The sequence below is a fragment of the Chiloscyllium punctatum genome, chromosome 11 (genome assembly GCF_047496795.1).
Source record: "Chiloscyllium punctatum isolate Juve2018m chromosome 11, sChiPun1.3, whole genome shotgun sequence".
Taxonomy (NCBI): domain Eukaryota; kingdom Metazoa; phylum Chordata; class Chondrichthyes; order Orectolobiformes; family Hemiscylliidae; genus Chiloscyllium; species Chiloscyllium punctatum.
In genome coordinates, this window is record NC_092749.1 from 76,267,995 (window position 1) to 76,282,645 (window position 14,651).

General features: G+C 41.1%; 1 protein-coding gene across 1 annotated transcript in view; it reads left to right on the top strand.

Annotated features, from left to right (window-relative positions):
- Positions 1-14,651, top strand: part of LOC140483114 (synaptojanin-2-like) — a 240,889-nt gene that overhangs the window by 88,176 nt on the left and 138,062 nt on the right. Inside the window, exon 6 of the mRNA XM_072581079.1 lies at positions 7,686-7,747. Coding sequence (XP_072437180.1) covers positions 7,686-7,747 — 62 coding nt within the window. The remainder of the gene's footprint in view (positions 1-7,685; positions 7,748-14,651) is intronic.

A 14,651-nucleotide genomic window follows, 5' to 3' on the forward strand; every position in this document is an offset into this window, starting at 1 on the left:
TACAAAGAACGTACACAAGTGAAGTAGTGCCTTTTTCAGGAGCTGTATCAATGTGTATGTTCAGTTGAAGACTTAAAGAAAGAAGTCATTTAAAGTCTGAAGATTACCTTTACGTATTGTCAAAGGAAATTTTCCACCTTTATTGGGAAGAATGTGGTTGGAGAAAATCAAACTCCACTAGGTTGAAGTAAATTGCTTGTCAGTTCCTGAGACTGATCTATCATAAATTCTAAAGAAACATGTTATTGTTTTCAGTGGGGATCTGAGAACATGAAAACAATACCATAAATTTGAAAATCAAGGATGAGAATCCAGCAAAATATTGCTTGGCTAGGTCAGTACCTTAAGTAATCAGACCAAAGGTCAAATCAGAATTAGAGAGGCTGGACAAGATGAGAGTCCTCGAACCCATAAATGAGTGATTGGGTCACCCATTTCATATTGGTGATTGAAAAAAAATGGATCGGTATGTATCTTTGGTGATCTTAAGGTCACGAAGATCTGGTTCTGTGTGACGAGTCGTGTCCATTGCCTTTACCGATGATGACCCTATTTACTGGACCAGCTGGAGGTCAGCTTTTCAATAAAATTAATCTAAGCCTAACACATTTCCAGATGAAAGTATCTCCTGAATCATTGAAATACTTGATTATATCAAGCAAAGAAACAAAATAATTCAAATTGCCATAGTCCAGAGGATTATAAAGCTGCTCTTAGAGAGATGACTGGTGCAGTTTAACCTGAGATTCATTGCACATCTGGCAAGGGGAGAGGTTGAGGAGAATCCTTTGTGGTAACCTCAGCCAATGTGGGAACAGAACCCATGCTGTTGCTATCACACTGCATTGCAAACCAGCTGTCCAGCCATCTGAGCTAACTGGCCCCTTTCACATATAAAGGACTATTCAAATACAAAATGCCATGGATCAGATTTTAAGTAGACTAGATGCAGTCCAGTATTACCTAGATGATATTTTAGTCATGAGGATAAATGAAAAAGCGCATCTGCACAATTTAGATACTACTCTGCAAAGACTTGAAGGTTACAGCTTAAGAGTGAGAAAAGACATGAATTTAATAAAAAGGTTCCATTGAATGTTTAGGCCATATTATTAACAGCAGAGATGGTAGCTAAAAGACATTCCGGTGAGTAGGGCTTAACTTCGAAATTGAGGAGAAGACAAGAATATGTGCAGCTTGTGCAAGAGTACTCAACTTAACCCCATTATCATTATTGTATCTATGACAATGGCCAGAAAGGTCATAGCAAAATTTCCATTTTGATGAAAGAAACTGAATGAGGAGAAATAAACTATGATGTTTTAAAAACATTTCACATTACAGAAGAGGATGTTCGGGAGCTCTTACAGAATATAAAGGTGGATAACTACATTGTCCACTGGAGTAGTGTCAGATGATTGGCCCTTTTTCAGGAAAAGGAACAGGGATAATCCTGTGAATTACAGACCAGTCAGTTTTACATCTATGGTGGGCAAACATTTGAAGAGACAAGATTTACTATTAAAAGCAAATTACTGTGGATGCTGGAATCTGAAACCAAAAGAGAAAATGCTGGAAAATCTCAGCAGGTCTGGCAGCATCTGTAAGGAGAGAAAAGAGCTGATGTTTTGAGTCTAACTGACCCTTTGTCAAAGCTTAAAAATAAGGGGAGAAATAGGGAGGTATTTATGCAAGGCTGAGAGAAGGTGAGTCATGGCTCCAGAAGCAAAAGTGACAATAAAGAGGTGATAATGATAGTGTATAGAGAGATTATAGGGAGATTAGGAGCTGTGAATGACCAAGGCTGAAGCCTTTGTGACAAAATATGGGGGATGGGGGAGGGATGAAGCAGAGGCAAAATGGAAAACAGGGGAGAAGGGGAGCAAAGGGGGAAGAGGAGAGAAAAAGATGATGAGAGAGTGGGGAGTGAAAGAAAGAGAGACCATCAAGAAATAAGAGGTACAGAACAGTGGGAAAAATATATATAAAAAAATAAAATGAATGTAATAAAATTATCTGAAGTTTTTGAATTCAATGTTGAGACCGGCAGGCTGTAATGTGCCTAGTCGGAAGATGAGATGCTGTTCCTCCAGTTTGTGTTGAGCTTCACTGGAACATTGCAGCAGGCCAAGGACACATGTGGGCATGGGAACAGGATTGTGTTGAAGTGGCAAGCCACAGGAAGGTCTGGGACCTGATTGCATATGGACCGAAGGTGCTCAGCAAAGCGATCACCCAGTCAACACTTTGTCTCTCCGATATAGAGGAGACCACATTGGGAGTAATGAATGCAATAGACCAAATAGGCCGGTCTCAACATTGAATTCAACAACTTCAGATAATTTTATTTCATTCATTTTATTTATCTTTTTAAAATTTTTTTTCACTGTTCTGTACCTCTTATTTCTTGAATGTCTCTCTTACTCTCACTCCCCACACTCTCATCATCTTTTTCTCTCCTCTTCCCCCTTTGCTACCCTTCTCCTCTGTTTTCCATTTTGCGTCTGCTTCCTCCCTTCACCCTGCCTCTCCCCCCACCTCTTTCTCCCCCCCCCCCCCCCCCCCCCCCTCCCCTCATATTTTGTCACATAGCACTGGCTTCAGCCTTGGTCATTCACAGCTCCTAATCTCCCTATAATCTCTGTCTATGCACTGTCATTATCACCTCTTTATTGCTACCTTTGCTTTGCTTCTGGAGCTATGACTCCCCTTCTCTCAGCCTCGTATAAATACCTCCCTATTTCTCCCATTTTTTTTAGCTTTGACAAAGGGTCAGTTAGACTTGAAACATCAGCTCTTTTCTCTCCTTTTAAAGGATTTATGATTACTTTGAAAACCATAGTTTGATTTGAGGTAGTCAGCATGGCTTTGTGAGAGGCAGGTCATGCCTCACAAATCTTATTGAATTCTTTAAGGATGTGACAAAACACATTGATGAAGGTAGAGCAGTAGATGTGGTGTACATGGATTTTAGCAAGGCATTTGATAAGGTTCCCCATGGTAGGCTCATTCATAAAGTAAGGAGGCATGGGATACAATGAAATTTGGCTGTCTGGATATAGAATTGGCTGGTACATAGACAGAGGGTGGTGGAAAGTATTCAGCCTGGAGTTCGATGGCCAGTGGTATTCCTCAGGGATCAGTTCTGGAACCACTGCTCTTTATGATATTTATAAATGACTTAGATGAGCAAGTGGAGGTTGGGTTAGTAAATTTGCTGAAGTTTGGTGGACTTGTGGATGGTGTGGAGGGCTGTTGTAGGTTGCAATGGGACTTTGACAGGATGTAGAGCTGGGCTGAGAAGTGGCAGATGGAGCTCAACCTGGAAAAGTGTGAAATGATTCACTTTGGAAGGTCAAATTTGAATGCAGAATACAGGGTTAAAGGCAGTGTGGATGAACAAAGGGATCTTGGGGTCCATGTCTAAAGGTCCCTCAAAGTTGCCACCCAAGTTGATAGGATTATCAACAAGGCGTATGGTGTGTTAGATTTCATTAGCAGGGGGATTGAGTTCAAGAGCTGCAAGGTTATGCTGCTTCTCTGTAGAGCCGTGTTAGAGCACACTTGGAATATTGTGTTCAGTTTTGGTTGCCTCATTATTGGAAAGATGTGGAGGCTTTATAGAGGGTGCAGAGGAGGTTTACCAGGATGCTGCCTGGACTGGAGGGCATGTCTTGTGAAGAAAGGTTAAGTGAGCTACAGCATTTCTCATTAAAACGAAGAAGGATGAGAGGTGACTTGATAGAGATGTACATGATGTTGAGAGGCATAAATGGAATGGATAGCCAGAGACTTATTCCCATGGCAAAAATATGAGGGGCCATAATTTTAAGGTAATTGGAGGAAGATAATGGGAAGACGTCAGAGGTAGGTCCTTTACACAGGGAGTGATGTGTAAAGAATGCACTGCCAGCAGTGGTCATAGAGTCAGATACATTAGGGACATTTAAGCGACTCTTTGATAGGCACATGGAAGATAATACAATAAAGGATATGTAGTTACTCTGAACTTCGAGTAGGGTAAAAGGCCAGTACCACATTGAGAGCCGAAGGACCTGCACTGTTCTATGTTCCATAAATCTCCAGCACCTAATCTAACACATCCAAGAACGTTAAGTGAAGTCAGGGAGGAATTTAAGAGGACCCTTGCAGAAATATTTACACCATCTATAACTACGAGTGAGGTGCTGATGGCTGGAGGGTGGCTAATGTTGTACCTTTGTTTAAGAAACATTGTAAGAAGAGACTGGGGAACTGTTGACCTGTGAATCTGACTTCGGTTGTAGGTAAATTATTGGAGTTGATTATAAAGTAGGATTTATGGACATTTAGAGAGGCAACAATTGATTAAGGATGGTCAGTATGGTTTAGTGTGAGGAAAATTGTGTCTCACAAACGTGACTGAGTTTTTTGAGGAAGTTACCAAAATGGTGGTTGATGGCAGAGCAGTAGATGCTGGTCATTTGGATTTTAGTAAAGCCTTTGACAAGGTTCCGCATGGTAGACTAATTAGTAAAGTTAGGTTACATGGGAATCAGGGTGAGCTTGCCAACTAGATATATAATTGGCTTAACAGCAAATGATAGAGTAATGGTGGTGGATTGCTTTTTGGACTGGAGGCCTGTGGTCAGTGGTGTTTCACAGGGAATAGTTCTGGGTCTTTTGTTTGTCATTTGTATAAATGATTTGGATGAGAATATAAGAAGGCATGTTTGTGGATGACACCAATATTGGTGACATAGTAGACAGTGAAGGTTGTCCAAGATTACAAAGGGATCTTGATCAAGTGGGGTCAATGGGCTGAAAAATAGCAGATGGAGTACAGTCTGGATAAATGCGAGGTATTGCATTTTGGTACAACAAACAAGGGTAGGGCTTATACAGTTAAAGGTAGAGCCTTGGGTAGCTTTGTAGAACAGATGGACCTAGGGATACAGGCACATAATTCTTTAAAGATTGCTTCACATACAGACAGGGCGGTTATAAAGTCATTTGGCTCGCTTGCCTTCACACTCGGTCCTTTGATTATAGTAGTTGGGAAGTCACGTTGATGTTGTACGGGACATTGGTGAAACCTCTTCTGGAATACAGTGTCCAGTTCTGACCACCCAGTTAGAGGATAAATATTAGCAAGCTGGAGAGGGTTCAGAAGAGATTTACCTGAATGTTGCCAAGTATGGAAGGTTTGAGTTATTAAAAAAAGGCTGGATGGGCTTGGACTTCTTTACTGGAGCTTAAGAGGTTGAAAGGTGACCTACTAGAAGTTGATAAAAATAATGAGAGGTATAGATAGAGTTCATGGTAGTTGTCTTTTCCCTAAGATGGGGAATTTCAAGACAAGGGGGCACATTTTAAGATGAGAGGAGAGACATTTAATAAAAACATGACAGGCAATCTAGAGCAACTTGTTAGTGATAATAGTCTACAGTTCGTATCACAAGAGTTTACAGACCATCGAAAGCAGATTGGAATTCAACATATTTATCTCCCAACCATACATGGTTTTGCAGAAAGGTTTATTCAGAAAATGAAACATCCCTTTAGGGTAACTTAAGAACAAGGATCACTATCCAAAACACCAAACCAACTTTTATCATCATACTGGAACACAACCCACTTAATGACTAAAAGTTCTAAGTCATTGGTCATAGTAAAGCCTCAATTGTTGAACTTGTCTATGACAAATTATATTGTTAACAGAAACAACAGAATAAATGAGAGAACAAAGCCAAGTGCTGAATTTCCAGAATGGTCAAGAGGTTTGCAGGTAAAGGAATCGCTAGAAAATGAGAAATCTTCAAAAATGAGATGATGAGAGTCTAGAGACAATATTTTCCTGTTAGGGTGATAGGCAAGACTGGTAAGTGTAGGGAATGCTGGTTGAGTACAGAAATTGAGATTTTGGTCAAGAAAAAGGAGGAAGTATATGTCGGGTACAGCCAGCAGAGATCAAGTGAATCCTTAGAAGAGAATAAAGGCAGTAGGAATATAATTAAGAGGGAAATCAAGAGGGGAAAAAAGGGAGACATGAGATAGCTTTGGCAAATAGAGTTAAGGAGAATTCAAAAGAATTTTACAAATACATTAAGGACAAAAGGGTAACTAGGGAGAGAATAGGGCCTCGTAAAGAATAGCAAGGCAACCTATGTGTGGAACTGCAGCAGATTGGGGGAGGTACATTGCAGCATGGGCAAGTTGGACCAAAGGGTTTGTTTTTGTGCTGTACATCTCTGACTCTATAAGTGTTGCTGAGGAATTATCTCACTGGCAAGAATTGGGTACCAGCCTTCATTGTAGCACAGACTGGACTGCTTTCCTATACCATAGGAAAGAAAGACTATGTAGTACGGATGTTCCCAGGATTGCATTCATTGAAAATACACAAAAAAAGTTGTATCAACAGACACCTGGATGTTCCTGAGGGTCAAACGGTGACTGGAGCATCTGAGAAAGACAGTAGCTTTCATGGAGAAAACAACATTTGTGTGATCCTCCAAGGATTTAATCATCTCAGGAAACGAGAATGACAGATGATTTTTCTAATGCACCTCAATCACCAGACGTTAAAGCCAACGAGAAAAATAGAGACGCCTGAGGTACATCAACAGCCACACAAGAATTTGTTTTTTTGGAATGTCTTACTGACTGACTTTACTTCAAATGATTCTAAAGGATTTACAACATTTCATGAAAGGAACATCTGATGTAAAATGGGAGGGATGTTGTGTAATTATGTAAGTATGGTAAACTGCCACTTTGAGTCTGGTCATGTGATGTAATAATGATGTCAGGCATTTTGGGCAGAAAGCAGTTTACTGTAATCTTGCTACCTGTAGAATAAACATCTCCTTAATAAAACTGCTGTTTAATGCTCCAGCCTTCTTAGTCCTTTGTAGAACTTAACTGTGAAGGCAATGAAATCAAGCAGAAGTAGCGGTCACTGCCAACATTCTAACCCAAAAATCTTTGTGCAGTTCAGGGAGAAGTTTATTCACTTCACCTGAGCAAACAAGGTCAGGAATACAACTTTAAATGCTACGGCTATAGGATGGAGTACTAGCTGCACACATTGCTTCGTTCGCCATCACCCCGACACGCCATCACCTTTTGCTCACTCCGATTTCCACCCCCCCCCCCCCCCAATCAACCACAAACATTCAATGTATAAAAGCAAATTTCTGCAGATGTGCTGCTTATCCTTTATCAAGCATGGCTTACGTTAGCCACATTTCATCTCATGCTTGCATAGTTAACATTGCTGCAAGCTTGACATCCACATCTCTCAGCCTGCGCATTTATGCTAGTGATCCAAAAATGACTGGCACAGCACCTAAACACATTGTAATGTACTCCGTGACAACTGTGTTCCCTTACAGGATAGGGTGACATCTAACACAGGTAGCAATGTAAATCAGACTGGGGCAGACATGACTCTATGTCCTCAACACATGGAGAAGGTGAGACTGGTGGTCATTGGTGTGGCTCTGTCAAGAATGGGATGGACACCGTAAAAGATGTGGTCCCTAACTAATCTATCTCATCACATTAACCGTCATCTCACCTCATTCTGATATACAAACTGCAGATGGTGGAAAAGAGAACGTTAGAGGGAAATGAGGGTTATGCTTTTTTTTATATAAATATAGGTTTGTGAAAGCTTTCTGTTTTTTTTCTCCATTTGTCAGGTTGGCTCTCACCAGTTACGACTCACCCGTGGTATTGAAGCTGATGCTCCTGCTTTCGACAGGTATTGTGTATTATTGAAACTCTGTCTTATAATATAAACAGTACTGAGACTACATATCAAATAATCTTGATATTAGAAAATAATAGAGCAACAACAACTTGTATCACTATGATTAGTGTAATAAAACATTAGCGAGGTTCTGGATTTAGGTTTGCTTGCAGAGCTAGAAGGTTCATTTCTAGATGTTTCCTCATCCTATGAGGTAACATCTTCAGTGGGCCTCCAGGCGAAGCATTGTTGACAATTCCTGCTTTCTATTTATATGTTTGGGTTTCTTTGGGTTGGTGATGTCATTTCCTGTTGTGTCATCATTTCCTGCGGTGATGTCATGGCATTCTAACTGGAACTCAATCAACAACTGCATCGAGTTAGACCCCATGTACCACCCCCTGAGAAAAAGAACAGGAAATGAGCTGTTTTAAAGGAGTATTTTGAAGTAAATTAGGATAACCAGTCACATGAACTAGGTTCATGTCAAAGAAAAGGAGCATCTTAAAGGAGGAGACAGACAGGTGTAAGAGAGCTTGAGGCTTAGGCTGGGTGTTCTTAGCACTAGGTTGCATATCTCATGGGTGGCAGAGGTACCATTTGGAATCATAATTTCCTTTATTCCCCTTGTGTGAGTGTCCAGGACCAGTGGGCATCATCTTAGAGTAAGAGGTTGTCTATTTAACACAGATGAGGAGCTTTTTCTGAGTCGTGAATACATTAGCACAGTGGGCTGTCAAAACTGGGTCATTAGGTATATTCAAGGCTGAAATAGACAAATTTCTAATCATTAAGGCAATCAATACTAGAATAAGACAAGAAAGTGGAGTTGAGGACTATCAGCTCAGTCATTATTTCATTGAATGACTGAGCAGGCTCCATGGGCCTAATAATTTACCTGTGTTCCTACATCTATGGCCTCTGAGGCACCAGTGATGACTATGGAGAGGAGACTATGGTGGGACAGACCTGAAATCATTGGCAGATTGCTGCCAAACAGCATAACAGTGGATGTTGAGCCCAAAGTACTCGCCATTTTTAGTGGGGAGTGTCAGGTGATCCAGGCTAGTTGTGTGCTAACTTTCTGCAAACAGAAGCAGGCAAGTGCAGCATGGTGACTGACTTTTAGTCAATAAACCAGGAAGTCACATGGTTGAGCTCGGAAGGTGAGCATGTGGGTGCAGTTGGAGAGGGACTTGCTGAATCTTCTTTCATGAGGGAATATTGAAGAGTTTGGCCAAAACTACATGATACACAAAAATTAACATTTTTCAGAGTACTTTAAAAGCAAAACTTTCATAATTGTGTCCCACTGTCCCATAGGTCGTGACAAAATCTGTAAGTGTGCAAAAATATCATGAATCCACCAAAAACTCAAGTTGCCTGACCGACCCCGCCCAGGACAAAGCAAACTACACTAGCCTTTCTTTTTCAGGAACAGTAAAATAAATTCTATTCATTGTGACACTTAACTTCAATAAAAGCAATAAACAGATGATTTATACAACTTAAACTTATTCCTCTTCAAATTTCCCAAATGCACACATTCTCAATCAAGGTTAAGACAGATGAAAGACAAGTCATTTGGTGTACTATGGATGGAAAGGAGCATACGATAAACAAAGTTATGAACATTAAAGTCCAGACCACAATGTGGAAACTGCTTTTCCTCTCTTAGTTCTTTTTGATGTGTGCATTGGAGTGATGCTGTTGACTTTCTGTTCGATGGATGATCAGGTGAACTTTTTTTCTTTTAAGCTTTCTGGGGTTTTTTGGCTTTACATCACATGAAGAGTGGTCAGGATAGAGTTCGAGGTTGGATTCTGTTTGCAGGCTGGATGTTTACACACTTTCTGCTGCCCTTAGCATTTGCAGTCTTTCAACACTGCAAATCAGCCAATCAGAGAGCCATTGCCATGCAGAATTTTCTTAACTTGGAAGTGTTTAGTGACAACTTTCTCCACATTTTTCTTGCAGAAAGCAACATTGTGTGGCACAACTCAGCAATATGCATTATTTAATTATCCATATTGCAAATATTTGATTAAGGTGGTGCAACTTTCAGTTTATCATTCAAAAAACTGGAAAATATGTGGTCTCTTTCAATGGTTAGGTACAGCAAATGATTAGGAAAACAGATGGAATGTTTATTGTAAAGAGGGTTGGAATATAAAAGTAGGGATTTTTTACTGCAGTTGTTGAGGGTTTTGGAGGCTGGGTCATTGAATTTATCCAAAGCTGAGTTCGGAGTTATGGAACCGCATCTGAAACTGGAGTTGAGACCACTACTAGATCAATCATTCATCCATTATTGAATGGTGGATATGCTTGATAGAATGGTGGATAGGTGTTTGATAAGGCTCCCCATGGTATGCTGATAGAAAAAATGAAGTCGCATGTGGTCCAGGGTGTACTAGCTAGATACAGAGAGAATTGGCATGGCAGCAGGAGACAGAGAGTAGGAGTGGAAGGGAGTTTCTCAAAATGGAGAACTGTGACCAGCGGTGTTCCACAGGGATCCATTTTGGGACCACTGTTGTTTGTGATATACATAAATGATTTGGAGGAAGGTGTAGGTTGCCTCATTCAGCAAGGTTGCAGATGACACTAAGAGTGGTGGAGTAGCAGATGATGAAGGGACTGTCAGAGAATACAGCAGAATATAGATAGCTTGGAAAGTTGGGCAGAGAAATGGCAGATGGAGTTCAATCCGGGCAAATACGAGGTGATGCATTTTGGAAGATCCAATTCATGAGCGAACTGTATGCTAAATGGAAAAGCCCTGGGGATAATTGATGTACAGAGAGATCTGGATGTTCAGGTCCATTGAACCATGAAGGCCTCAATGCAGGTTGATAGTGTGGTCAAGAAGGCATACAGCATGCTTTCCTTCATTTTGGGGAGGTGGTGGGGGGGGGAGTTCTTTACGCAGATGGTGGCGGGTGCCTGGAATGCATTGCCAGCGGAGGTGGTAGAGGCAGGCACGATAGTGTCATTTTAAGATGTATCTAGACAGATACATGACTGGGCAGGGAGCAGAGGGATACAGATCCTTAGAAAATAGGTGACAGGTTTAGATAGAGGATCTGGATTGGCACAGGTTTGGAGGACCAAAGGGCCTGTTCCTGTGCTGTAATCTTCTTTGTTCCCTTTTGTTCTTTGACGGCTGAATGGCCAATTCCTGCTCCTAATTGTTTTGTTTATATTTCCCAACTGCTGATCATATCTCTTGATTGCCTCAGCAACAAACAAAATCTATCTCAGCTTTAAATATGGTCAACAAAGGAGCATGATAAAATAATCTGGGTTAGATAATTCCAATGACTTGCAACTCTTTCGGAAAGTCTCAGCATCAATCCTGTCAAGTCTGTACATAATCTTGCATGTTTCAATAAGATCAGCTCCATTCTTCTAAACTTCAGAAGGTATCTTATCATATGACAACCTTCATCACAAAATCACAGAATTGTTGAAGTATCTTTGAATCATTATTCCACAAACCACTGAACCTTTACTGCGTTGCATCCAATACAAGTATGTCTTTAGACCAAACATGTGCACAGTTTGTATAGTCTTACCAAACCCCTGTGCCATCTTAACAACACTCTTGTTGCAACTGCTGCCTCTGGAAGCAGGCATCAGATAGCAGTTAAAGTGGGTGAATGACAAGGCCAACAAGCCGTGGAGGTGCACCACTCTTTATTGCAACAGTAACCCAATTGTATTGAACAGTACCATTCCTCATCCCTAAGCCCTCACCCTTATTAAATGCCCATGTCCCATAGTCACTCTTAGTACTCCACATCACTCCACACCCATTCCTGTGCCATCTCTTACTTCCATTGTCCTTTCATGTCCCCTTCATATCACCTGTCTCTTTAAGGTTTTCTCCATATTCTGATAGCCACATCCAGTATCCACTACAGGTAGAGTTCAGGAACATGTCTTTGAAATGAATTAGAAGAAAGTGAGGACTGCAGATGCTGGAGATCAGAGCTTAAAAATGTATTGCTGGAAAAACACAGCAGGTCAGGCAGCATCAAAGGAACAGGAGAATCGATGTTTCGGGCATAAGCCCTTCTTCAGGATTCTCACAGCAATATACAGACCTTGAACTCTACCTATTTCACCTTTAAAGGCTTGCTGGAGGTACCTTTGCCAGCAAACAAACTACTCCAATCAACACCTGCCTACTCCTGGTCTATATCCCTCCAAACCTTTCCTATTCATGTGTCCATCCAAATGTTTTTTAAACATTGTAATTGTACCTGCATCCAGCACTTTCTCAGGAAGTTCATTCCACACTTGAATCACCCTTTGTAGGAAGAAGGGCTTAAGCCCGAAACATCGATTCTCCTGTTCCTTTGATGCTGCCTGACCTGCTGCGCTTTTCCAGCAACACATTTTTAAGCTTTGAAATGAATGAGGGAGAAAAAATCTATCGATCTAAAAGAGTGGACTCAATGGTCTGAGTTATCGGGAGAGGTTGGACAAGCTAGGACTCTTTCCTAAGAGCATAGGAGACTGACGGGGGATCTTGTAGAAGTGAATAAGATCATGAAATGCATTGATAGGATAATTGCACTCTCTTTTTCCCAGGGTTGGGGTATTGAGGACTAGAGGGCATCGGTTTAAGGTTAGAGGGAAAAGAATAAAAGGGAACCTGAGCAGCAACTTATTGACACAGAGGGTGGTACGCATATAGAATGAACTGCCAGCAGAAATGGTTGAGGTGGGAACAATAATACCATTTAAAAGGCATTTGGACAAATACGTAGATAGAAAAGGATTAGAAGGATATGGGCCAACAGGGGAATGGGATTAGCGTGGACGGACATTTTGGCTGGCATGGACCAGTTTGGGCTAAGGGTCTGTCTCCGTGCTGTAGAACTCAATGATTCTATGGGTGCTCATTAAAAACATTGTATTTTCAAAAAAGCTCCAGGCCCATTCAAAATGGTAAATTTTCTCTGAGCAAGTTACCCAAAAGGTTGTTGATGACACAGTAGTAGATGTTGTATATTTGAATTTTCATGGGCAGGTGCTGAGGAAGGAGACTTGGTTGTAGTATGGGTCTGCTTCAGGACTTGGTTGAAGAGGTTCAGGGTAGTAGACCTGCAGTAAAGCCTTTGACAAGGTCTGCATGGTAGACTAATTAGTAAAGTTAGGTCACATGGACTTTAGGCCGTGCTTGCCAATTGGATACATAATTGGCTTAACAGCAGGAGACAGAGCAATGGTGGTGGAGGGTTGCTTTTCAGACTGGAGGCCTATGACCAACAGTATACCACAGGGATTGGTTCTGCATCCTGTTTTGTTTGTCATTGCAATAAATGATGTGGATGAGAATATAGAAGGCATGGTTTGTGAATGATACCAAAATTAGTGTCATAGTAGACATTGAAGAAGGTTTTCTGAAGTATTAAAGGGATCTTGATCAAATGGGTCAATGGGTGAAAAATGGCAAATGGAGTTCAATCCGGATAAATGTAAGGTTTTGCATTCTGCTACAACAAACATGGGTAGGATATCTGCAATAGTGGTAGGGCCTTGGGTAGTGTTATAGAACAGAGGAACAGAGAGGTGCAGGGACATAATTCTTTAAAGTTTGCTTCACGTACAGACAGCATGGTTCAAAAGGCATTTGGCACTCTTGATTTCTTTGCTCGGTCCTTTAAGTATAGGACTTGAGAAGTCATGTTGAGGCTGTACAAGACATTGGTGGGACCTCTTCTGGAATACTGCATCCAGTTCTGGTCACCTAGTTACAGTAAGGATATTATTAAGCTGAAGAGGGTTTAGAAGAGATTTACCAGCAATTTGCTGGGTATGGAAGGTTTGAGTTATAAAGAAAGGCTGGACAGGTTGAGACATTTTTCACTGGAGTGTAGGAGGTTGAGAGGTGACCTGATAGAAGTTGATAAAATAATGAGCGGTATAGGTAGAATTGATGATAGTTGTCTTTTGCCAGAGATGGGGAATTTCAAGACTAGGGCGCATGTTTTTAAATTAAATTGAGGGGTGAGAGATTTAAAAAGACATAAGAGGCCGTTGTTTTTTTTTACAAAGGGCGATTCAAGTGTGGAATGAACTTCCTGAGAAAGTGCTAGATGCAGGTACAATTACAATGTTTAAAAAACATTTGGATGGACACATGAATAGGAAAGGTTTGGAGGGATATAGACCAGGAGTGGGAAGGTGTTGATTGGGATAGTTTGTTTGCTGGCAAAGGTACCTCCAGCAAGCCTTTAAAGGTGAAATAGGTAGAGTTCAAGGTCTGTATATTCCTGTGAGAATGAAAGGAAAGGCAATGTTCACAGGAATAGGGAACCCTGGCTGTCAAGAGATATTGAGGCTTTGACCAGAAAATAGGAGGTGGTAACTGGGATCAAGGGAATCCCTGAGGATATATAGGGGTTACAGAATGTTAACTGAAGAAGGAAATTAGGAAGATGGAAAGAGGGCATGAGATAACTTTGGCTGGGAAGGTTAGGGTGAATCCAAAGATGTGTTTTAAGTATGTTAAAAGAAAAAGAATAACTAGAGAGAGAATAGGACCCCTCCAGGATCGTAGTGGAAGAACTGCAGGAGATGGATGACGTCCTCGATGAATACTTCTCCTCAGTGGGGAAAGACATGAAGAGTTGGGAACTTAGGGAAAATAGTGGTCATATCTTGGAGGCAGTCCAGTAGAGGAGGTGTTGGATGTAATAGAATGTATGAAGGTGTATAAACCTCCTGGTCTTGACCAGATATATCCAAGAACACTGCAAGAGGCTAGAGAAGATGACTGATATTTGTCATCATTGTTAGCCATGGGTGAGGTCCTGGAATATTGAAGGGTAGCAAATGTTGTGCCCTTATTCAAGAAGGGCTGCAAAGAAAAACCTGGGAACTACAGACCAGTAAGCCTAAC